Source organism: Vipera ursinii, assembly GCF_947247035.1.
Source record: "Vipera ursinii genome assembly, chromosome: Z".
Lineage (NCBI taxonomy): Eukaryota > Metazoa > Chordata > Lepidosauria > Squamata > Viperidae > Vipera > Vipera ursinii.
Genome location: NC_139517.1, coordinates 82144723 through 82168740, shown reverse-complemented (window position 1 = coordinate 82168740; position 24018 = coordinate 82144723). Strand labels below are relative to the sequence as shown.

General features: G+C 37.5%; 1 protein-coding gene across 3 annotated transcripts in view; it reads right to left on the bottom strand.

Annotated features, from left to right (window-relative positions):
- The window catches only part of SLC4A7 (solute carrier family 4 member 7), a 115657-nt gene that overhangs the window by 38680 nt on the left and 52959 nt on the right, over nt 1-24018 (bottom strand). For 2 of the 3 annotated variants that reach the window (XM_083376113.1, XM_083376114.1), the window contains exons 4-9: nt 15155-15293; nt 14262-14422; nt 13260-13448; nt 6766-6881; nt 2788-2945; nt 1348-1435 (exon numbers count right to left, since the gene is read on the bottom strand). In XM_083376113.1, coding sequence (XP_083232239.1) covers nt 1348-1435; nt 2788-2945; nt 6766-6881; nt 13260-13448; nt 14262-14422; nt 15155-15293 — 851 coding nt within the window. Of the gene's footprint in view, nt 1-1347; nt 1436-2787; nt 2946-6765; nt 6882-11528; nt 11865-13259; nt 13449-14261; nt 14423-15154; nt 15294-24018 lie in introns of all 3 variants that reach the window. The other variant, XM_083376115.1, reaches the window with a different exon arrangement.

The window sequence follows — 24018 nt, the reverse complement described above, 5'->3', positions numbered from 1 at the left end:
TAGTAGTATATACATTCAGCTTACATTTTTTTTTGTGTTTTACTCTATATTCGCCAGAGACTTTCAAGTATTGGGCAGTTTTTTAATGAATTAATTTTAATAAATAAATAATAGAAATGATGCAATGAGGAGTATAATAGATTAATTCCCAAGTCCAAAGAACAAAGTAGTTGTGTTGCACTGGGAAAATGGAGGAACAATGGCAAGTTATAAAGGCAAAATTGGAGCAAGTAGATGGATTCGGGTAGAAAGTTACTAAAAGTGGGATCATTGATGGACTGTTCAGATCTGCTAGTAGAAAAGTAATGAATAGTAATTTATCTTGCAAGAATTAATACTTGTCCAAAAAACAGGAAAATAACTATTCATTATAGCATACTTCTGCTCATTTATATAAAAAGCATTTAAAACCTATGTGTGAGAAAAAGGCAGGATAAGGTCAAGAATTAATGGATATTGAACAATGCACTTAATATGAAATGAAAATTACTAGAAGAAAATACTTCAAGGTGATTTGGGCATATAGTCAAATGACACACATTGCAAAGCAAAACAATAAAAATGAATTAGTTAAATGAAAGGGAAGACTAAAAACAAAAGAAAAAGACATGTACAAAGAAGTTCATGGATGTTATAGAAAAATGGTTAGTTCACATGGGCAAAGATATAGACAGATATGAAAAACAGCATTGATATAAACTACATACAGGTAGTCCTCAACTTACAATAGTTCATTTAGTGACTGAAGTTACAACAGAACTGAAAGTGACTTATGATCATTGCAGCATTCCCATGGTCATGTGATCAAAATTCAGATGCTTAAATCATATTTATAACAGTTGCAGTGTACTGTGATCATGTGATCACCTTTTACAACCTTCTGAGAAGCGAAGTCAATGGGGAAGCCAGATAACTTAACAACTGTGTTATTAACAATTGCAGTGATTCATTTATCAAATGTGACAAGAAAGGTTGTAAAATGGGGCAAAACTCATTCAACAACTATCTCACTTAGCAACAGAATTTTTTGGGAACTATGTATAATTCAATTTCTTTTCTTATTATATTATTTTAATTTAACATCCCAAAAATGAGGGATATCCAGCTGCTTCTCACAATACCAACAAAGAAGTTGAGATGACTAAAATGGAGAAACACAGATAGGACCTCATCTCTGCACGTGCCAGAGAAAGGCATAATGTATATGCACATGAGTATGTATTTATAAATATGTGTGCATAAGATGATATACTCTACAATTATAAATTTAAGTTAATTATAAAAATGCATATTGACCAGCCTATTTTAAATTATTTTGGGGGGTATATAGTAAATGGCAGTACTCACATCATCAGTCATGAGTGTTGCTATTGATCGACCAATTTCATGATACTGAGGTGCTTTACCTGCTGGTCCCAGCAACAGAAAAAGGAAACTGTGGAATTTTGAAAATGGATTGCAAGGTCAAATATTATAGCAGGAATTCAATAATATCCGTCAATGACAACTATAATTTTTACTATTGAATAATAGCACATATAACAACAACAAGAAGAAGAATGTTTTTGACTACAATGAGTACAATGGATTGGAAATTTCTTAATCCAATGTTACTGGATGGTAATGACACTATACTTTTTCATCTAGAAAATTTGCCAAACATTTTATGTAATTCACACTGGTCTAATTCATTTTCCCTTCTATTAAAATAACAATATAGTTATCAGAATTTATCTTAAAATTATTACAAAATTCTATTTTGCCTTTACTGGCAAGACAAGAGAGGATAAAATTGGCATTCCAAATTTTTTAGATCAAAATAAACATTACTTTTGTAATATATTGTCTCATTTTAATATGCATTTGAAATATCTTAGAAGATAATTAGCCTTAAAATGGGAGTTGCAAAAATATGAGACAAACTGATTATTACTTATAAATGATGATTGTCACAATCAAATATTCATACTCAAATCTCAGAACCTATCATTGAAACTTGGACAGCAATTAGTCAGTGAAACTTTGACACTGAGATAGCAGAGCAGCAGGAGAGGACTAACCCAGATCTATTTAATTTAGTGTCTGATCCAGTACAATGCCCCTTTGGCTTTAATGTCCCAAAGAAAATCTGGGCAGTGCTCAGCCAGATTTGAATCAACTGTGGCAGGTGCCAATATTGGAAATATAAATGGGAGCTGGTTGATAATCCTGACTATAACTATGGGAACATCCCACAAACTTTACCATATTGTGATGAAATGCCCCCTCAGAAGGTTCTCTGGATCCCTACATGAAATACATCATCTACAGGGCAACATTGCTCAATGACTAAACATCTTAGACATCTGGCCATAGCAGTAGCCACCCCAGTATCTGCTCATACATAATTTGATTTTATTCATAATTTAATCAGCATTTGTGTTTGTATTTTTAAATTGGTATATTTTAAATTGGTACAGTTTGATACACGTTTCATACGTTGTTTTGGTGAATGTTTATGCATTATGCTGTATTCTGTTATGCCATACGAAATACTAATAATAATCTGAAAGTTATTTTAAGTTCAGTTTTCTGCATTTGCCACTAAATCATAAGTATGAACTATGAAGTTAGAGAGATTTTAAACCAACATAAGATAAAATCTGCATACAAGATTTTAAACCAGCATGATAAACCCACAACAAAGAGACAGCAGCCTCTTTTTTCTTTCTAAGAAAAAGAATATTGCTTCACATAATATATTAAAAATAATACAGAGAGCTTTATTACATTATATTTTTATTTTACCGTGTAGGAACAGGAACCTCTGTGAGACCAGTGAGAAGCACAGCTGGAGACAGCCTCACAAATGCAATAATTGGTCTCTCCAAAAAATCCACTTCTCCAACAAGCACATTTGATGCCTCTGCACCTATTGGAATCTTCCTCATAAAGTTCATATCCACCTATTTTCAAAGAATAATTAATAGTATATTAAGGTATTCTAAAGCATTTTGAAACTGACATTTACAAATAAGTGACAGGTTGCAAGCAAAATATACTGTATTATTACAGCGTATACATACGTTATGAAGTTTAATAACAATTTAATTTAACCATACATACAAATACTTTTTTCATAACTATGTCAAAATATACAATCACAAAAACTTACTAAAATTATATCTTGGGAATAAAAGTGTTTTATATTAAATAACTACAAATTCCACTAAATCAAAGTAATTATATACACAATTGCTTCATTTTATAAATTCAATATAAAAAAATATTTATGGAGAATTAATTCTTTATATAGTAGGGTTGTTCAAATTACCCATGGAACTGTGTATATAATTATAAAAATTCACCAACATAATATATAGCATTGTACAAACTATTGGCTCACATAAAGACAAAAACACGAAAATCACTGAAACCAACACACCAGTTACACAGCTATCTAGTGAAAAAAACCCACTTACAGCTGGCCTCTTGAGTCCCACACCAAGTGTGCCACAACTACAGTGCCAGGAGGCAGAATCCTGCCCAACAGGAGACAAGGCAGGTGCAGAGAAGAACAGGCCAAGTAAACATATAAAAACTTGACAGAGGAGCTAGAATAATGGCATTTGCCATGATTAAACTATTATATATATATTTGTTTTGTTAAGAGAACTTTTAAGTAAAATTACATCATTTTTCTGAATTATATATTGGAACCAAAACATTGAAAGGAGCAATACTATATTATAAATTATACAAATAATAACTTTATTACAGGTTAGTATCATTTACACTAAAGCAGCGGTCCTCAACCTTTTTGGCATTAGGGACCAATTTCATGGAAAACAATTTTTCCACAAATGAGGAGTGATGGTTTCAGTTTTGTTCACTCGCCTGCTACTCAACTCCAGCTGTATGGCCCAGTTCCTAACAGACCACAAACCTGGAGTACCTCCAGTACTCCAAGGGTTGTAGACCTCTGCACTAAAGGAAGCAATTCTCTGTAGATAATTCAATAAAAAGGGAAACATATGGGTTTTAATTCTGTACTTGGGCCTTCAACCAACACTTACAGTTCTAAATGCACTTTATTCATATTATACCTGGAAATCACACTGTTACCTGAGGTACTCCATATAGGATTCTGTATGTACATCTAGAATGGGCCCATGTCTCTGCTACAGCAGAGTTTTAATGAGATGATAAGGACTCTTCTATAAATCTTATAGCCCATTATACTGAATGTAAAAGTAAATTATCTTAGTCTTATACAACAATATGCAGGTAGTCCTTGACTTACAAATATTCATTCAGCGACTGTTTGAAATAACAATGGCACTGAATGAAGGGACATATAACCAGTGCTAAGTCATGGGTGTTGCTGTGCTTCCATAGCCACATAATCGTGATCTGGGCTCTTGGCAACCCATTCGCATTTACAATGGGTTACCAAGCCCTCTGCAATCATGTTATCACCATTTGCAAATCATCAGGGAAGCTGACAGTGTTAGGTCACAAGCTGCTTTCTTTCTCTCTTTTTCTTTAGGGCAGCAACATCTTTCTTTATCTTTATTAGACTTATATACCGCCCTACTCCCGTAGGACTAACATGCTGTATAGTGCACCTCCTATCTGTCCTGTCCCAGCTAGAGAAAAGACCTTCTATTTTTTTAGCTCATTCCAAGGAGTAGAGCAGCTGCCTACCCCTTTTCAGGAAGAAGTTCTCTCGCTCTGTTCAACCTTCCCATGTGACTGCTTAGTAGCCACATTTGAGATGGCCAAGACAGCGGCTATTGAGGGAGGCAATCATATGGATGCCTCACTTAAAGACTGCAACATTTTACAACTGTAATGGGCAGATTCTATTAATGTCATAATATATATAATAACAATTTTATTATACATCAGAATATGCCTGGAAAAGTCATGAATGTATTTCTCTAGAAGTTAAAATACATATAAATATAGTGAATCTTTAAAATAGAAAAGAACTTTACTACCACTAATTATTAACAGCAGTACTGAATACATCACAGTATTTGAAAAAGCAAAGTGAAAAGTGTTGTTTTAACCTAGAAACCTTACAAAATCTGATAGGAATAGTTTCAATTAACAGCATGCAAATGAGGTGAGATTGTGATTTTTTTATATCCCATTTATATCCCACCCTTCTCCGAAGACTCAGGGCGCCTTACAATCTAAAGCACAAATCAATGTGCTTAGCAATAGCCTTCATTCTATGTATATGCCTGCTTATTAGGGCTTTCATACACACCCCAGCGGCATTATTACAAAGTCAGCTTATTGCCCCCAACAATCTGGGTCCTCATTTTACCTACTTCGTAAGGATGGAAGGCTGAGTCAACCTTGAGCCTGGTGGGACTCGAACCTGCACTAATTGCAGGCAGCTGGTGTTACTTAAGGAGGCATTAGCCCACTGCTCCACCAAGGCTCTTATTCTTATCAAATGTTTTATTATAATTTATCCTCTAGTAAGCCACCATGAATTTGGATGATTTGCTGGCATACGTATTTAATCAATAACAGCAACAATAGCACAAGATCCATAAATACATTTCTACAATTTATCTCAATTTACATTTGTTGCCCACCCTAATTATGCACCTCACATGGTAATCAGGAAAAAAAGGAAGCTGCAGCATAAAAGAAAACATATTAAACCTCAATTCTGCTTGTACTGTTGCTTTTAACTATTATGGCTACTGAACAACAACAACATTAAATAAAATACTATTAAAATAGCAAATTATCTTGAAAGACATTTATAACCTTTTACATGGAATTTTTCAGACAAGTTAGACTAGAGCTTTTATGAAGTGCCACATAACCATTTTTATCAATTTATTTGTGATATATCGAGCCTCCAGTTTTAAGGCTTCAAGGCAGTATACTAGCATTCCTTCCATTATTTTCTCCCAAACAACTGAGAGATAGGTCTGGGTTGAAAGGGTATAACTGAACAAGAATCACCCACTGAACTTCCATGGTTGAGGGTAGACTACTCAGAATGCACTGAATGCTAATTTAGAATTTCTACCCAGTCAGACTCAGATCTTTAACCCTTTTTTCATACTTTTTTCATGTTACTGTCTTTGAAGAGGAATCTTAGATATTGCCTCATTATAGAGGCAGTCTCTATATTGCTACTGGCCCATTCTAGTAAGCCAACCACATCAGTCTGGAATCTTCCACTCACCAACTTAACTCTGACTCCACCTTCCTTTCCATCCTCTTTCCTCTTTCACGTATCCCACTGTACTCAATAGATTCTCAGATTACAATGAATAAAATGACAGTTTAAGAAATTATATAGAATTTATCACATATGTGATAAATAAAATAACATAACATACCGTAATAATAAAAGTGGCACAGCCTGTGTATGTAAGTATGTACAAATGTTAGTCTTGAATCTTGGTGATTTACCTGGACAAGCTCTTGAAGTTTTCTTAGCATTATTTTCAGAAATGTTTTAAAGTGATTAATCCAAAGTTATATTGTTGCCTTCATGCTTAAAGTGGAACTAGAACTTAATCCCCTGGTTTCTGGTGTTTTTAAGCACTATATCAAAGTGTCCCTAACTGATCCTCTATTTTCAGGTAATTACTAAAATATATCTGTAGTTGCACGTAATTTATTCCAGAACTTTATTTTAGAATTATATTATATAACACACGTACAAACAAGTAGATTCTGAAGAGAAAATCAAGCTTCCATAAAATGCACAAAGCTGTGTGTTCTCTAAAAGCTTAAAAACTTTACCTTGCTGAAGTCAACAGTACTGTTTTCTCTACTCCCTCCTGTTCCACTAATTTTAAATTCTCCACTTTTTCCAATATCCAAATTACCAGGTGCAGATTGTGGTGATGCTAAGAGCCCTACAATTAGAATAAAGAAGCATATTTAAAATTACATTGCCTAGAAATAGGCATAGTTACATAACAACAGTGACAGCTTTCTAAAAGCAAATGTGAAAGTTAATAAACAAAAAGTGCATTAGTACCAAAATTGCCAAACAAGTTATTTTTTCTGGAAAACAATGGAAGCTTATTAAGTGTTAAAATTAGCTATTTCCTAAATGATGGCCTTTTGCAAAATTCACCAAAAAGGTATTATTTTTAAATTTTAAAATGTGCATATAACTACCAATATGGATCATACAATTATAAGAATGTCATATTTTACTGGAATTCCCTGGAACAATCATAAAATAAAGCAAAATGTACTTTAGACTACTTAAATAAATCTATATGGCAGTGAACCATTAGAAAGTTAGCAATCATCCATTGGTGCAGCCCTAAAGCAAGAAAACTTTTTAAAATGGGATCTGAGCCAGGATCCAAACAATTCATTTATCCATAAGTAAAGATTCCTAAGTTTGAATTAGGGGTGGGTTATTGTTTTACTCTGTATATTAGGGTTTTATATTTTGTAAGCCATCTAGAGTCATGGAAAGTGAGTGGATGGCCATATAAATTCCCTAAACAAACATAAAAAAATTATTCCTATATTGATAAGCAATACATAAAATTCCATTTACTTTTTATTTTAGTTTTACTTATTATTTTTATAAATAACTCAGATAATATATCCAACACATCTTCCTCCTCCTATTTCCCCACAACAACAACCTGTAAGATGAGTTGGGTCTAGAGAGAGTGACTGCCCAAGGTCACCCAGCTGGCTTTCATGGCCAAAATAGGAAAATATGTACCTTATTCGAAAAGCAGAATGTTGCAGTAGACCCCAAAATGTTTTGTTTCTCCTCTGGACCCTACCATTCTAGCCAAATATTAGTTTTTGTACATGTTTAGAAATGTAAACTTGCAGGTTAATCTTCAAGAGGAAAATTATTCATTATATTCAATATATCAATTTTGTGTAACAGATTTTTACACATCAGAATGAAAAACATATCAAACTTTTTATCATTTAAAATAGGAGTAGGAAATCTGTAGTTTTCCATATATTGTTCATCTACAATGCCCAGAAGCTGTGGCCAGCATGGCCAATGTTAGATATGAGAAGTATAGTATCTAAAGGCCCATGATAAAAAAAAAAACACCAAGCATGCCAAGGAGACTCAAACCTAGCAGAGACCAATATGTAATATGAACACATGTAATTTTGAAGGGATGAACTGTATATATTAGAGAATCTTAAAACTTTGTGATATCATGACTCCTAAAAAAGTAAATGAATTTATGTGATCCCCTCCTATGAACAAAGCTGTTAGATTGCACTTTAGTCTGGCTTCTATTGTCAAGAGTACTTATTCTTTCTGAATAGATCCAAGAGACTGTTGGATGACTGGACCAGTGTCAACAGCTCAGAGAATACTCACGTATCCAGACAGAGAAAGAGCAAGTACTGCCATAGTACCTGTACATACCTTTTAAAAAAGTATAAAATGAATATATACAGTCTCAGCTATCTACTTCAGTGTGTTTCTGACTTGATTTTAGAACTAATATTCTTGGTAAATGAATTATAGCAGAGATGGCATAGAATCTACTGAAATTCTGTAATACCGTTATAATGCTGCCTTGACCTCTTAAAAGGAAATATGAGATATTATCTAACAAGTAAATACTGTAAATAGCAACTGATCTGGAAAGAAATTTATCAAGGCTTATTAACATTTTAATTCCATCACACTCAAATTGCTAAAATAAGCTTCACCTTATTCTGTACTAGAAACAGTGCTTTTTTTGTAAAAGAAAAAGGTGCTGGAACTCACACATGTCATACAACTCGCCTTGCCTACCCTACAAGGTTCCATCCAAAAAAGATGCCGGAACTCCATTCTGGGCGTTCTATGACAAAAAAAGCCCTGACTAGAAATATGACTAACGCCAGTAGTTGGTACTCTATTACTTTATGAATGACACTACTTTCTGCCCTATTTTCAAACCCATTTCCTAGGTAATGCTGTTTTTTAACATAACAAAGATATATCTATTAAAGGCAGAATATTAAAATATATCTTTCTTGCCATTACAATTAACACTCTAAAGGAAAGCAAGGTATTGTTTTTCCAGTACAATTAGTCCTTGACTTACAACCACAATTAGCCCAAAATTTCTGTTGTTAAGTGAGACATTTGTTAAGTGAGTTTTGTCCCATTTTAGACATACTTTTCCATAGCAATTACTAGAAACCTCAAAGCCCAAATGAATGTGAAACATTAAATATCTCAAATGATAGAACTCATTCAACATAAAAACAAAAATCAAAGAGCAAAAGAAAAAAAGTAAACTGTTTCCTTGTTGTCTTAATATGCTTGAGAATCTATTAGCAAATAAATAGCAAGAACACAATCAAACTTCATGTACATGTATAAACCTTAAATCAACTTTATAAAGCGTATCATAGAAAATGTGAAACAGAGATGTAAGTTCAAGCACTTAAAGGCATACAACTGGTAATCAAGTCTTCCTATTAATTCCTGGTGCACGGGTGTGACAGGTTTCACCATGATATAACTAGTACTTGTCATACAGCAACCAAACATTCTGGTGTAAACAGAGAGAAATGCATATATCATATAAAGATTTCCTCTGTCCAGACGTGTCCAACTCTAGGGGTCAGTGCTCATCTCCATTTCAGATGAGGGAGCCAGCGTTGTCCGAAGATACTTCTGTGCTGATGTGGCCAGCATTATATGCCAAGGCACATGGAACGCTTTACGTTCTCACCATAATGGTACCTATTTATACACTCACATTTGCATGCTCTCGAACAGCTAGGTTGGCAGGAACTGAGACAAGTAACAGGACCTAACCTGTAACCCAGCAACAGATCTCAACTTTGGGCTGACAGCTTTCAAGCTGACAAGCTCAGGACCTTTAACCACTGAGCTACTCTGCTCCATAAATCACATATGGTTCTCTAAATATATCATTACTATAGGAGGAAAGTCTTATATTAATCTCATTGTATCCCATGCTAAAATCAGATAGCGCTGTAAGTGTAGGGTAAATGAATATGTAAAACAGGAAATATATGCAAGTAGATCTCTACCTACAATCACAATGGAGCCTGCCCACTACAGTTGTAAGTCATGACAGTTGTAAAATGGGTCACCCACATGATCACCCTGATTTTAGTATATTTTTATGGCAGTTATTAAGCAAACACTGGTCATTAGGTGAACCAATTGTTTGTTGTGGACTGCTTTTGCTAAAACCAGAAATAAATTCCAGTTGTCAGCAAAAAGCTATAAAATCATGTTATCTGACTGTGGAATTCTGTAAATAGCTATAAATGTGAGTCAATAGCTGTGCACCTGAAATGAAGTCATGTGACCACAGGGGCATCAGAACTTCAAAACCAGGTTATAAATAACCCTAGGAAAGTCCATTATAATTTCAAACAGTTGCCAAGCAACTAGTCAACATGTCAATATGTGAGCATGCATGTATGTGTATGTTAAAGATTGGGGAAATAATTCAGTATCAATTAAAAAAACTTGTAGATTTGTGGTAATCTATTTCTGGTTGAAATACAATTGCAGTGTAATTATTATGAAAATGCCTATCCCAATCTGCTCAAAAGATATAAACTGTTTCCCGTTCTTTAGCAATTTTTAGTAACTTATATTACTTCATTATTCCTACATGATTTTTATAGCCTAATTATAATCATGATAACAAGAACAATGTTCATCTTTCAAAGCTATTCTGAAGACTTCTTTAGCTAAAAGATAAAATGTTTTATATAACTAAGGAAATGGAAGAAAAAGATAACTTGAAACTGAATCAATGATTAAGGTTAGTCACATTTTAGCTAGAGTATTATTCTCTGGTGCTAACAAATATGTATGTGTGAAAAGTACAGGAATCCAAGAAAGAAGCATCATGTGAGAATTGTCCGTACAATATTCATACTACAAGAGTTGGGTCATCCCACAATTTATTTTTAGTGCCAAGTAGGCTTGCAGGGTTCTCTATTTAAATATCTCTTTAATTGTTGTATCACATAGTATAAAATATTCTGTATTCCCATTCCAAGTCTCATGTAATGGCAAAAGTAGCATTTTGTATTACAGTAATATTGAAATTAGGTAGAAATTTCACAACATGATATTCGGGTTCTTAGCGTACCTTCCTTATGGGAATTAGGAGTTTTGAAAATAAGGAAAAGGCCACCATTTTGTAGTTTACAAATGTGTAACTTATTCCCCTCCTCGCTCCCACACACCTTTTTTTGTCTTTTAAAGCAGGAGCAGTTGCTGAATGAATTCATTTTGTTAAGAAACAAAAAAGTATGGAGAAATGTTCACACATGTAATTGCTTTCAATGTATTAATATTTATGTTAATATTAAGGATCAAATCTTTTATCTATTTCAAAATACCAAATAAAGTTTTCCAAGAAAGTATCACGCAAAAATAATGAGGCATGCAAACAAATAGCAGATGTACAATTTATGGGTGCTAAAGCTGTGTGATTAAAATTTTTGCAGTGGGAGTGATTCAGCTGCAGAAAGCACCACACATGGATAATTTGAGTTCAAATAGTTGCCTGGTGTTATGTCACTATTTTCCTCTGTCCTCTTCTTGCTTTCCTGAGCTTCTAAATCTTCCTCAGGTGGATGAATTACTACTTTAGGGATATCATCATTAGGAGACACCTGATGCTCGGTTGGCTGGAAATTTGTGGTTCCCTTGGAATCACACCTAGGACTGGAAGGTGGAGTGCTTTGTGGGGTAGGTAAAGGGGTTGTGCTCCTTGAGGTTGTTGGAGATCCAGGAAGAAGGTAATTGAGTAGAAGGGACAAACGATTCTCTCCTCTCAGGGAAATATTTGAGGCAGAGAGACCTGCTCGTAAAGAATGGCGGGAGGCTGAAAGGCCTTCCCCTGAGATAAAACAAATAAAGTAAGGAAAATATTCAGTAGAAACATGAAATCATTTCATCTGATACTATAAAATATTTTAAAGGCATAATTTAATAGGTGATAAGGTGAGATAAGCAAAATATTGAGTACTAAGCAGAATTTTAGATGTTAAAAAAGTCAGCATATATTTCCACATAATGGACATTTAAAAGGCATATATAGATATAGATATAATTCATGATTACTTCAGTTCAAAAGCTTTGAAGAAAATGTCAGCACTGTATAAACCATTCACAATTGATTTATGAATGGAATTAGTCCTGCCCCAAATCACTGAATGTTAATGGTTTATACAGCCCTAACCAGAATGCTATGCTTATAATAGAAATCTATTTATTTTGAATATGCAATAAAATATTAAAATCCTTTCTTAATGCAAATTTCAGAAAATATGCAGTAAACAAAACATGCATGTCGAATAAGTAATAAATTGATAACCAGTGTTCTTACCACAACTATAAAAATGCATATGACAGTTCCAGACAGATGTAACTCCAGAACAGAATAAGGGATAAATATTTAGATGAGCATCTTTTAAAGACCTGCATTTATTATTAGTTTCTAACTATAATGAACAATTCACTAGAAAGCAATTCAATTTCTGGTTAGCAATTTAGATGTTTAGACAGTTTACACTCAATTAAGCAACCTGAGAAAAGTAAATTCTTCAAAAGCCAACAAATTTGCAGCAAACGGAATGAAAAATTCAGATAACACAGTTAAAATGAAAATTACCTGAAAGGATAAAACACTTCCAGAATATCAGAAACTACTCCAAATGTGACAGGGACAGAGGGAGGAGCAATCAGTGAATAAGGGAGACATAATCTGTATATCCCATATTATATTTCTATAGTAAATCATATACCTGACATATATAATATTCACAACTGCAAAACCAGGATGTGTCTTTAGACAAAAAAAAGCCCACTTTTTTCTTCCAAGTTTGACTCTTTAACTAGTATTAAAGGAAAGCTAACTTCTATATTTGCGTTAACAAAAATCTGATTTTACTGAAAATGTTGACAGGAAGATGCAGAAAACAAGGAGAAATAGAGAACATATATGTAACAAAACAGCCATAGTGTTGCTTTTACGCATATCATGGTTTAAAGTACTAGAAAGACAAAACTATAAAATGAGTTCAGTGATACAATCATTTGCCCTAAACGTTCTGAGTTCAAAAGGTAATTTTGTATAAAAAAAATGTAATTTTGTTTTCTGCACAACTGTTTTTACAATTATTACTTGCTGGGGAAGAATTCTGATCTTATTTTTTTCATGTGCTGACTTTTCTCACATCTCTGCATTATATTATTAAACAATAAAACAACTGGTAGCCACAACTTATCTCACCATTTCTTTCAAGCAAGAGAGGGTCAGAATGTTTCTTGCCTATATCTGCAAAGGATCGGACGAGGGGTATCCGATTACTAAACTTTTTTTCATTCTGATGATGATGTCTTTTCAGAAGGGCTTCTCTGACATTTTCTCTCGTTGATTCATCAAGGTGGCCAGAAGCTATCATGTTATCCAATACCATGTCTACAAAGGAAAAATGAAATTTAAAATAAATATGAAAGATTGATATAATGGAGAAACATCGTCAAGCCTTGGATATGTAGGAAAGGTTTAATAAGACAGTGTTTAGGACAAAATCATACCAAAAATGGAGTACACTTATGATTCTCTGTATTGTCCAGCTGGGGGAATTTTGTAGACATAGATTCTTAGGGAATTTATTGTGTTTTTGTATTTTTAGGAAGTGTAAAATATCCTGCATAATTCCACAGTGCTACATCTACCCACTGCTGGCTGCTTGCTAAAGTCACAGCTTTTCATAGGAAAAATAATTGCCAACTTCATTCCTGTTGTAGAAAAGCTTTTTCTAGCCCAGGTACCCTCTAGATGTTTAGAGTTCAATTCCCAGAATTTTCAGCAATAGTTCAAGAATTTAACCTACCCATCTGGAGCAAATCCAAATCAAAGAAAGCTACTTTGGATCATAATCATTGGTGTAAACCTAAAAATATTAGCTTAGTGGTGGTCTTTTAGACTTGAATGTCACTAGAGGAATGAGTGTGTGCTAGGTTAAAAAAATATGATTAGAAAAAAGGAAGGCTTCTATCCTAAAAAAGCTATCTTTAAAGCCATGGAAAAGATGGTGAAATACAAATGTTGTCTTAATTCATACCCTGCTGGGCTGCAACTAATAGGATTTTTAAATACCATTGCAATATTGTCAATGAACTCCAAACTAGAGCACATAATTTCTTTATGATTTTTTTGAAACCATAAGACACAAGTATATTTTAATTACTTTACAAAACATAGAAAACACACTAAAAGAAATATGACCTGCTATTTCATCCAGCGAATTGGCTCTCATATCTAACATAACCGTTCCGTTTAAAATGCAACTTCTCAATTCAAATAAACTATGAAGAGACAGGGTAGCCACGTAAGGTTTGCTCCACCGCTCACCACCATCTTCAACATCTTCTTCAAACTTTAGCCATCTGCAATATACATATGTATAATGAACAATAACGATGATCTATTCTTTTTCAGTTATAGGATACTTGTTTTTAAAGAAACTTATAGAGATCTATAGGGATGCGGTGGCTCAGTGGGTTAGGATGCTGAGCTTGTTGATCAGAAGGTTGGCAGTTTGGCGGGTTGAATCCCGAGTGCCGCATAACGGAGTGAGCGCCTGTTAGTCGTCCCAGCTTTTGCCAACCTAGCAGTTTGAAAGCACATAAAAATGCAAGTAGAAAAATAGGGACCACTACGGTGGGAAGGTAACAGTGTTCCGTGAGCCTTTGGCATCTAGTCATGCTGGCCACATGACCACGGAGATGTCCTCGGACAAGCGCTGGCTCTTCGGCTTTGAAACGGAGATGAGCACCGGCCCATAGAGTCAGAAACAACTAGCACGCATGTGTGTGGGAACCTTTACCTTACCTTTTTATAGATATCTATATTTGTCTATGCAAAATTAAAATCCACACTTCAGTGGGACCAAGTGTAGGATTCCACTTTCACTTTAGCTTTTCCAATGTTGCAAAATAACAGTGATTTTACAAAAATGTGGAAAAACCCAACTTAGACAAAGCAGTAATATTTATAGCCAGAAGAAATATGCTTAAGAGTTTTGAAGCTTCAGTTACTTAATGACCTTCAAATATTCAAATGTATGCCATCTCTCTTGATTATAAATGAAAAGCAAAAGGAATTATCTTCCAAGTTACCTGGCAGTTTCTTTCCATTCATATTCTTCTCCTTCTCTAAAACAAAGTTCATCCATTTCAGTAAAAAGATCATGTGGAATGTGTTCTTCATCATCATCCTCTATACCAAGGATAAATTGCACTCTCTGGGATGGTGTGTCTTAATGAAAATTGAATGTGAGACACTTATTAAGTACATATCCACATTCTTATCCATATCAATACACTGCTAATCATAAATTTATTTGTGAAAGAATGAGACAGAAAAAAGCAAATACCGTAGTTTCCGGCGTACAAGATGACTTTTTAACCCATGAAAATCTTCTCAAAAGTCAGGGGTTGTCTTATACGCCGGGTGCTGAAACTTTAGGGACAGGGCTGGCTGGAAAACCTGGAGCGGATCTTCCATTTAGTCTGCGCAGGGAAAGCGGGACCAATTTGAGAAGAAGCTGCAGTCTGTGATTTTTTACAGGCTGGGGTCTGGGCGTCTTTCCTTCTAAAGTTGAAGAGCAGCTGTAGTCTATCCCAACTTGAAAGGCAGGTGGGGAATGCCGCAGCCAGAGCAGCTGCTTAGCTCTAAGGACACATTTGACTCAGGAACTGGGCGGGATGGCTGGAAAACCTGGAGCGGATCTCCCATTTGGTCTTTTTTTTTTAAAATCCCATTTATATCCCGCCCTTCTCCAAAGACTCAGGGCGGCTTACAATTTAAAGCACAAATCAATGTGCTTAGCAATAGCCTTCATTCTATGTATATGCCTGCCTATTAGAGCTTTCACCCCCCCCCCCCCCGAAGCAGCATTATTACAAAGTCAGCTTATTGCTCACAACAATCTGGGTGCTCATTTTACCTAGCTCGGAAGGATGGAAGGCTGAGTCAACCTTGAGCCTGGTGGGATGTGAACCTGCACTAATTGCAGGCAGCTGGTGTTACTTAAGGCTCTGCGCAGGGAAAGCTTTAGAGTGAATTAGGAAAAGTGAAAAAGTGAATTAGGAAAATAGGAAATGGTTGCTGGAATTGGGTATGTGTAGTGAATGAAGAGAAGGTTGAGGGGTGACATGATAGCAGTGATCCAATATCTCAGGGGCTGCCACAAAGAAGAGGGAGCCTAGCTATTCTCCAAAGCACCTGAAGGCAGGACAAGAAGCAATGGATGGAAACTAGTCAAGGAGAGAAGCAACCTAGAAGTAAGGAGAAACTTCCTGACAGCTAGAACAATTAACCAGTGGAACAGCCTGCCTCCAGAAGTGGTGAATGCTCCAACACTGGAAGTTTTTAAGAAGAGACTGAGACATTTGTCTGAAATGGTATAGGGTTTCCTGCCTTAGCAGGGGGTTGGACTAGATGACCTCCAAGGTCCCTTCCAACTTATTATTATTATTATTATTATTATTATTATTATTATTATTATTATTAATTATTATTATTATTATTATTATTATTATTATTATGTTTAATCCACTTGCACTGTTTTATGTTTACATGTTTGATGACAAACAGCCTTATGTTTATAAGTGACAGTTTTCCTACTAAGTACCTGCATGTCATAAGCATTTGAATTAAAATTACCATATTAAAATCAAATCTGATGTTTTTTAATTTTTATTTGGTGTGCGTTGGAAGAGGGGTAGTCTTATACGGCAAGTATAGCCCAAACCCTATAATTTAACAGGAAATGTAGGGGGTCGTCTTATATGCCCAGTCATCTTATACGCCGGAAAATACAGTAAAAAGACTATAGATATTATTCTTATAAATCTATCATTAACAGTATTGCTAGATGTTTAGTTGCTCAGATCTCAATATAATGGTAAGTTATAATTCTATAAAATGACTACATATTATAAAAAACTAATTAAAAATAATTAAACCATGACAAAACACAGTTCATACACAGGTTCAGTTCATGGATTTGTCTACCCAAGTAGGTGACCTTATGAACAGAAATTGCTAATGCAAGCAGACATACTGCATACTCATAAAATCTCATATTCATGAACTGCATGGAAATTAAGTCTTAGGCACAAACACTTTCTGGATTTGCTCCCAATAAAGCAAATAATAATTTGATTGTGAATGAGACATATGACTGGGAAATTTCCTTTTTCCTTCATACTATTACTTTCTTTTTAGCATAAACCATATTTTGTTGGCTTAGCTAAAATAATGAACTGAATCAGTGCATTTTATTTGAAAATGTTAAAGGCAAAAATACTGCAATAAATGATATATTCATGCAACATCTTAAGTTTGAAAAATACAGAATATTAGTAAAGCTTACTAGTCTTAACTAGTTGTGAACTAGACATAAACCACTACTACAAGGATAAAAAAAACTTATGTTATAAAATGTTATTGTAATATTATAAAATGGGTAAGAATCATATTCAAGAAATTATATTTAAATCATTTAAAGATAGAAGGCACAAATGTCATTTGTAAATGATAACTGTATGTTTTTATATATAAGGAAGATCACAAAGTATTGATTAAATTGAATTATAGCTAAAAGTACTGGTATTTTAATATACCATTAAATCAGTCAGATTGCTTCTAAAGGCTGACTTTTTATGGCAAGAATCTTTTTTTTATTTAAAAAGTTTTACAATACATTTTAACTTTAATCCCCCCCTCCCCCACCCCTATCCAACCCTCCCTATCCCTCTCCCCCACTCCCTCCCCCCCGACTTCCCAGAGTTAAATACAGGGCACAAAATCAAAAAACAAACATAAACACCCGTGTTATCAACAATAAACTATAAATTCTATCTCTCTCTAGCTCATATAAAATGAATACAAACAATATTAACATTACAAATAAAGTAGAGGAAAAAAAGAGGAAAACAGAAAAAGAGCTTTACTCAAAATAAATTTTCTTAATCCCAGTCCTTATTCATATTAATTTCAAAAAAGAAAAAAGAAAAGAAAAAAAAAACAAAAAAACTTTCACCTGCTATTTGCATTCTCCCACTTTTCTCTAATTTCCAAACAAATTCTCAGTTACACGCCAAAAGCGCCTATCTGTTAATTTTAATAATCTCCAACCAAACTAAACTACGATCAAAAATAGTTCTTGCATGTATCACGCCAAATGTCTCGCAGTTCCAAATCATCCTTAAGTTCAAATAAAAGTTCAAATACAAAGAATATATATAAAAAAAAGATTTAGGCAATCTCTAAGACAACTTGTTGTTAATTAGGAGCTTACATACCCATTCTTAGTTCAACACATACTTTAAGTCCATTACCCTAATATTTATTTATTTATTTATTGATTGATGGGATTTATATCCCGCCCTATCTCCTGAAGGACTCAGGGCGGCTCACAATAAAACATATAATGAGTGCATAAATCAAGATAAAATGAAATTGAGAACATCAGTGCAATAAAAAATTAGAGAATTTAAAAATGAATTAAAAATACTAAATATAAATTAATTAAAATGCCTGTCAGTCTAGGTCAGCTTGGTGGAACAGGTGTGTTTTGAGGCCGCGGCGAAAGGATTGGAGGTTTTGGGCTATCCGAAGCTCAGGGGGGAGCTGATTCCATAGGGTTGGTGCTCCCACAGAGAAGGCCCTCCCCCTGGGGGTCGCCAGCCGACATTGCCTAGCTGACGGTACCCTGAGGAGGCCTTCTCTGTGTGAGCGTACTGGACGATGGGAATTTGTTCCCGGCAGCAGATGGTCCTGCAAGTATCCCGGACCTAAGCCATGTAGGGCTTTAAAGGTAAGTACCAGCACCTTAAATCTCACCCGGAGGGCAACTGGTAGCCAATGCAGCTCACGCAGGAGGGGTGTAATATGGGAGTATCGGGAAGCTCCCATCACAACCCGTGCAGCTGCATTCTGCACCAGCTGAAGCCTCCGGGTGGTCTTTAAGGGCAGCCCCATGTAGAGAGCATTACAGTAATCAATACGGGAGGTAACGAGTGCGTGGGTGACTGTACGTAGGGCATCTCGGTCCAAAAAGGGGCGCAATTGGTATATAAGACGAATCTGGGCAAATGCCCCCCTAGCCACGGTTCCAATGTGATCTTCAAAACTGAGTCGTGAATCTAGGAGGACGCCCAGATTGCGTGCTTTATCAATGGGAGGTAACATCTCTCCTCCTATAGTCAGAGATGGAACCTCTTGGACTAAACGAGATGACGGTATGTACAGCCACTCAGTCTTGGCCGGGTTGAGTCGAAGCCTGTTTTCTCCCATCCAAATCTGTACCGCTTCCAGACAACGGGACATCACATCGAGGGCATCACTGGGTTGGTTCGGGGTGGAGATGAATAGCTGGGTATCATCAGCATATTGATGATATTTCACCCCGAAGCTACGGATGATCTCTCCCAGCGGCTTCATATAGATGTTGAACAGGAGGGGCGAGAGCACCGAACCCTGAGGCACTCCACAATTAAGAGGCCTAGGGCTTGACCTCTGCCCTCCTGCCAACACCGTCTGCGAATGGTCCGAGAGGTAGGAGGAGAACCAACGCAGAACGGTGCCTCCCACTCCCAGCCCCTCAAGACGACGCAGTAAGATACCATGGTCGATGGTATCAAAAGCCGCTGATAGATCTAATAGGACCAGGACAGAAGAATAACCTCTATCTCGGGCCCGCCAGAGATCATTCACCAGCGCGACCAATGCCGTCTCCGTGCTGTGCCCTGGTCTGAAACCCGATTGGTACGGATCTAGATATTCAGCTTCCTCCAGGTTCAAAGGGAGCTGTCGTGCCACCACGCTCTCAACGACCTTCGCAAGGAAGCGAAGGTTGGAGACAGGACGGAAGTTGTTTAAAACAGCTGGGTCCAGTGCCGGTTTCTTGAGGAGGGGCCTTACCACCGCCTCTTTCAAGGCAGCAGGGAAGTACCCTTCACTCAGTGAGGCATTGATAACTGCTAGGAGCCAGCCTCGTGTAACCTCCCGAGAAGCATAGACTAGCCAGGAGGGACACGGGTCCAACAAACATGTGGCGGCACTTAGTTTCCCCATGATCTTGTCCACTTCATCCGGAGTCACAGGATCGAACTCTTCCCAAATGTACTTGGCCAACTTCATCGTTTTCCTCTCGTTAGATACTGCCCAGTCAGAGTCCAGACCAGCCCGAATCTGAGCAATCTTGTCCACCAGATATTTACTAAATTCCTCAGCCCGTCCATGTAGGGGGTCCTCTCCCGTCTCTTGACTTAAAAGGGAGCGGACCACTCTAAATAGGGCGGCCGGGCGATTATCTGCGGACGCAATGAGGGTGGTGAAGTAGGCGCGCTTTGCCACCCTCATTGCCACAAGATAGGATCTAGAAAAGGATCTTAACTGTGTTCGGTCAGACTCAGACCGACTGGCTCTCCAAATGCTCTCTAGGCCCCTTCTCTGGCGCTTCATCTCCCGCAGGTCCTTGGAGAACCAAGGAGCGAGTCGGGACTTGCGCCGGGTCAGAGGCCGCAAAGGGACAACGCGGTCGAGCGCCTCCGAAGCAGCCTGTTGCCAGGCATTAACTAAGGACTCGACCGGGTTGTGGGAGAGGGAGGTGGGAATCGGTCCAAGCGCCATCTGGAATTTATCTGGGTCCATCAGGCGCCTGGGGCGGAACCACCTGGTCGGTTCCGTTTCCTGACATCGGGGGGTGACGTGACGGAAGCCCAACCGCAGGAGGTAGTGGTCTGTCCATGAAAGGGGTTGTGATGTTGGAGTAACCCCACCCAGCCCATTTAGCCACTGCCCAGAGACAAAAATTAGATCCGGCATGTTTCCTCCCTCGTGAGTTGGGTCCTGAGTAATTTGAGTAAGGTCCATGGCCGTCATGGAGGCCATGAACTCTCGGGCCACTTCTGATGCACTGCCCAGGGAAGGTAGATTAAAGTCTCCCAGTACCATAAGCTTTGGAAATTCGACCGCCAATCCTGAGATGGCGTCAGGTAGCTTGGGTAGAACCGTTGCTGTGCAGCTTGGAGAGAGGTATACCAGAAGTAGGCCCAACTGACCACCAGGACCCCACCTTAAGAGGAGGGATTCACATCCGTCTATCTGAGGGGCAGTGGCCTCCCGCGGATGGAGGGTCTCTCTGATAACGATCGCCACGCCACCTCCCCTACCCTGAGCTCGAGGTTGATGTAGCACAAGGAAACCTGGAGGGGATAAATCAGTCAGAGGGACCCCTCCCTCTGGGCCCAGCCAGGTTTCCGTGATGCATGCCAGGTCTGCGCCTTCCTCCTCGATCAAGTCATGGATGAGGGGAGCTTTATTCACAACAGACCTGGCATTAAAATAGATCAGCCTGAGCTCAGGAGTCAGACCTCCCTCTTTATATACTTTTCTAGCAAGCAATCTTAAATTGTGTAAAATATTAACAAAAGGAAAAAAAAGGAAAAAAAAACCTTCTTTCTCCTCTATAATAATTTTACTCCATTGACATTCTAATCTAAAAATTAATCAGCAATCTTAACGCCCCAAAACTTTTGGAGCACCTCTGTCATGACCCCCAAAACGTCTTTAGACCGCTCCTCTCTCACATCATCACTGTAAGCACGCTTTGGAGATTCCATAACTTTCTGCTGATCTTGCTCTTGCTCTCATCTCGCTCTTCTTAGGGTGGCACGCGTCATCTTCTGGCCTCCTGCAGCAACCGATGAAACTGTGACTTGATCCCCTCCAACACCATTGTCCTCTGTCTGTCTATCTGTAACATCTTGAGGCTTTCCCCCACCGTGTCCTTTTGCAGCTTCCAAAAATGATAGGGGGGTTGCTTTTAACACATTACTATAAAAATCACGTGCCTGAGCCACAGTAACCAAACGATGTCTTTTACCTTCATACGTCGCCACCAATCCAACTGGAATCTCCCATCTAAACTTAATATCACGTTTCTTAAGTTCCTGTACCAGAAATGCAAAATCTTTCCTTCTCCTTAGGATCTTCGGAGGGATCTCTTTTAAAACCAAAACTTCTTGCTCAGCCACTACCAAATTAGTATCATAAGCAGCTTGAATAACTTCATCTCTCATTACTCTCTTTGTAAAATAGACCACCACATCTCTGGGTAACTTCCTCTGTCTTGCAATCCATGAATTTACATGAAAAACTTTGTCCATATTTCCTTCAATTTCAGATGCTGACTGGCCCAGTACCCCTTCCAGAGCCTCAGAAATCAGCTGCTTTAAATCTTCTTTACCATTCTCCTTTAAACCCCTAATTCTAATAGCATACTGCATCTGATTATACTGAACAAGGCTCAATTCTTCGTCCATTTTATCCCTTATATTTTCATTTTCTAATACCTTTGCTTCTAATATAGAGTTCTTTTGACTGAGATCCTCCACTTTTATATCCAGCTGTAGCACACATTCAGCTACGGATTCAACCTTAGACAAAATGTCCACCCTCATTGCTCTCAGCTTCACTTCTATCTTCTTCTCCAATTTCTCCATTTTCTCCTCCATTTTCTCCTCCAGCTTTTTCAACTTTTCATCCATCATATCAGACATCAATTGTGCATGCTTTCCAAGAGCGTCTTGTAAATCCTTAAGCGTCAATGCCGGGGGAGATGCAGGAGGAAGCAAAGCTTGCAATGAGGTCTCTTGCACCAGGGAAGACCCCACATTCCGAAGAGCTTTAGAAGTTTTAGCCTCTTCCCCCACTTTCACTTATTACTCACTTTCACTTTGAAGCTATAAAATCCATTGAGCTAGAGAGTAAAAATAAAGAGTCCACTTCACCTTGACCTCCTGTACCGCTCTGCCTGCTTCTTGATAATCAAAAGTATTTCCATTTGGCAGGGGTGGTTGCTAACGCCTGGCTCTGCTCCAATAATCCCAGAGCAGAGGCGCTGCACAGCTCGGAGGGGCTCATCCTTCAGCCGCCCAAGCTCTCAGCTCAGGCGGCCCCAGAGAGCTCAACCCCTACCTGGGGCCTCACCCCCTCCTCTTCTCCCGAGGAGGGGGCTTCAAATCCATCTAAACAGCTGATCGGCGCTGTTTACGATGGAAAAACACAGCTGCGGAGCAGGCAGCCCAAAAACGGCTGTCTTCGGCGTCACGTCGCCACCGGAAGTCGGCAAGAATCTTTTTTATTTTATTTTTCTCAAAATGAATAAGGCTGTGCCTTGCCACTATTATAGTCTAAAGCAAGCCTATAATAGTGGCAAGGCACAGCCTTATTCATTTTGAGAAAAATAAAATAAAAAAGATTCTTGCCATAAAAAGTCAGCCTTTAGAAGCAATCTGTATATATTGAAATACGGGAGACTCTATTTTCACGCTACTGACTGATTTAATGGTATATTAAAATACCAGTACTTTTAGCTATAATTCAATTTAGTCAATACTTTGTGATCTTCCTTATATATAAAAACATACAGTTATCATTTACAAATGACATTTGTGCCTTCTATCTTTAAATGATTTAAATATAATTTCTTGAATATGATTCTTACCCATTTTATAATATTACAATAACATTTTATAACATAAGTTTTTTTATCCTTGTAGTAGTGGTTTATGTCTAGTGATTATTGTATTATGATTGTTTTAGACCAAACATGTCAAACACAAGGCCCGGGGGCCGGATCCGGCCCGCAAAGTGGTTTCATGTGGCCCGCGAAGCCATCCTGGAAACAGTGAGGGAACGGCCCCCACTGCCTTGGCCCTGGCCCAGAGACCCTCCTTCTGCCAGAGACCTTCAGATCTGTCCCACTCCTGCCCAGGCCCCCATAGGCACCCTTGATGCGAACGATGTAGAGCTGGCCATGCTCACCCAGTAGGCCATATGCACTCTAGCCACGCCCACCCAGTAGGCCATGCCCACTCTGGCCATACCCACCCGGCCCCTTGAGGGCAACAGCAATGCTGATGCGGCCCTCAATAAAATTGAGTTTGACACCCCTGTTTTAGACTAT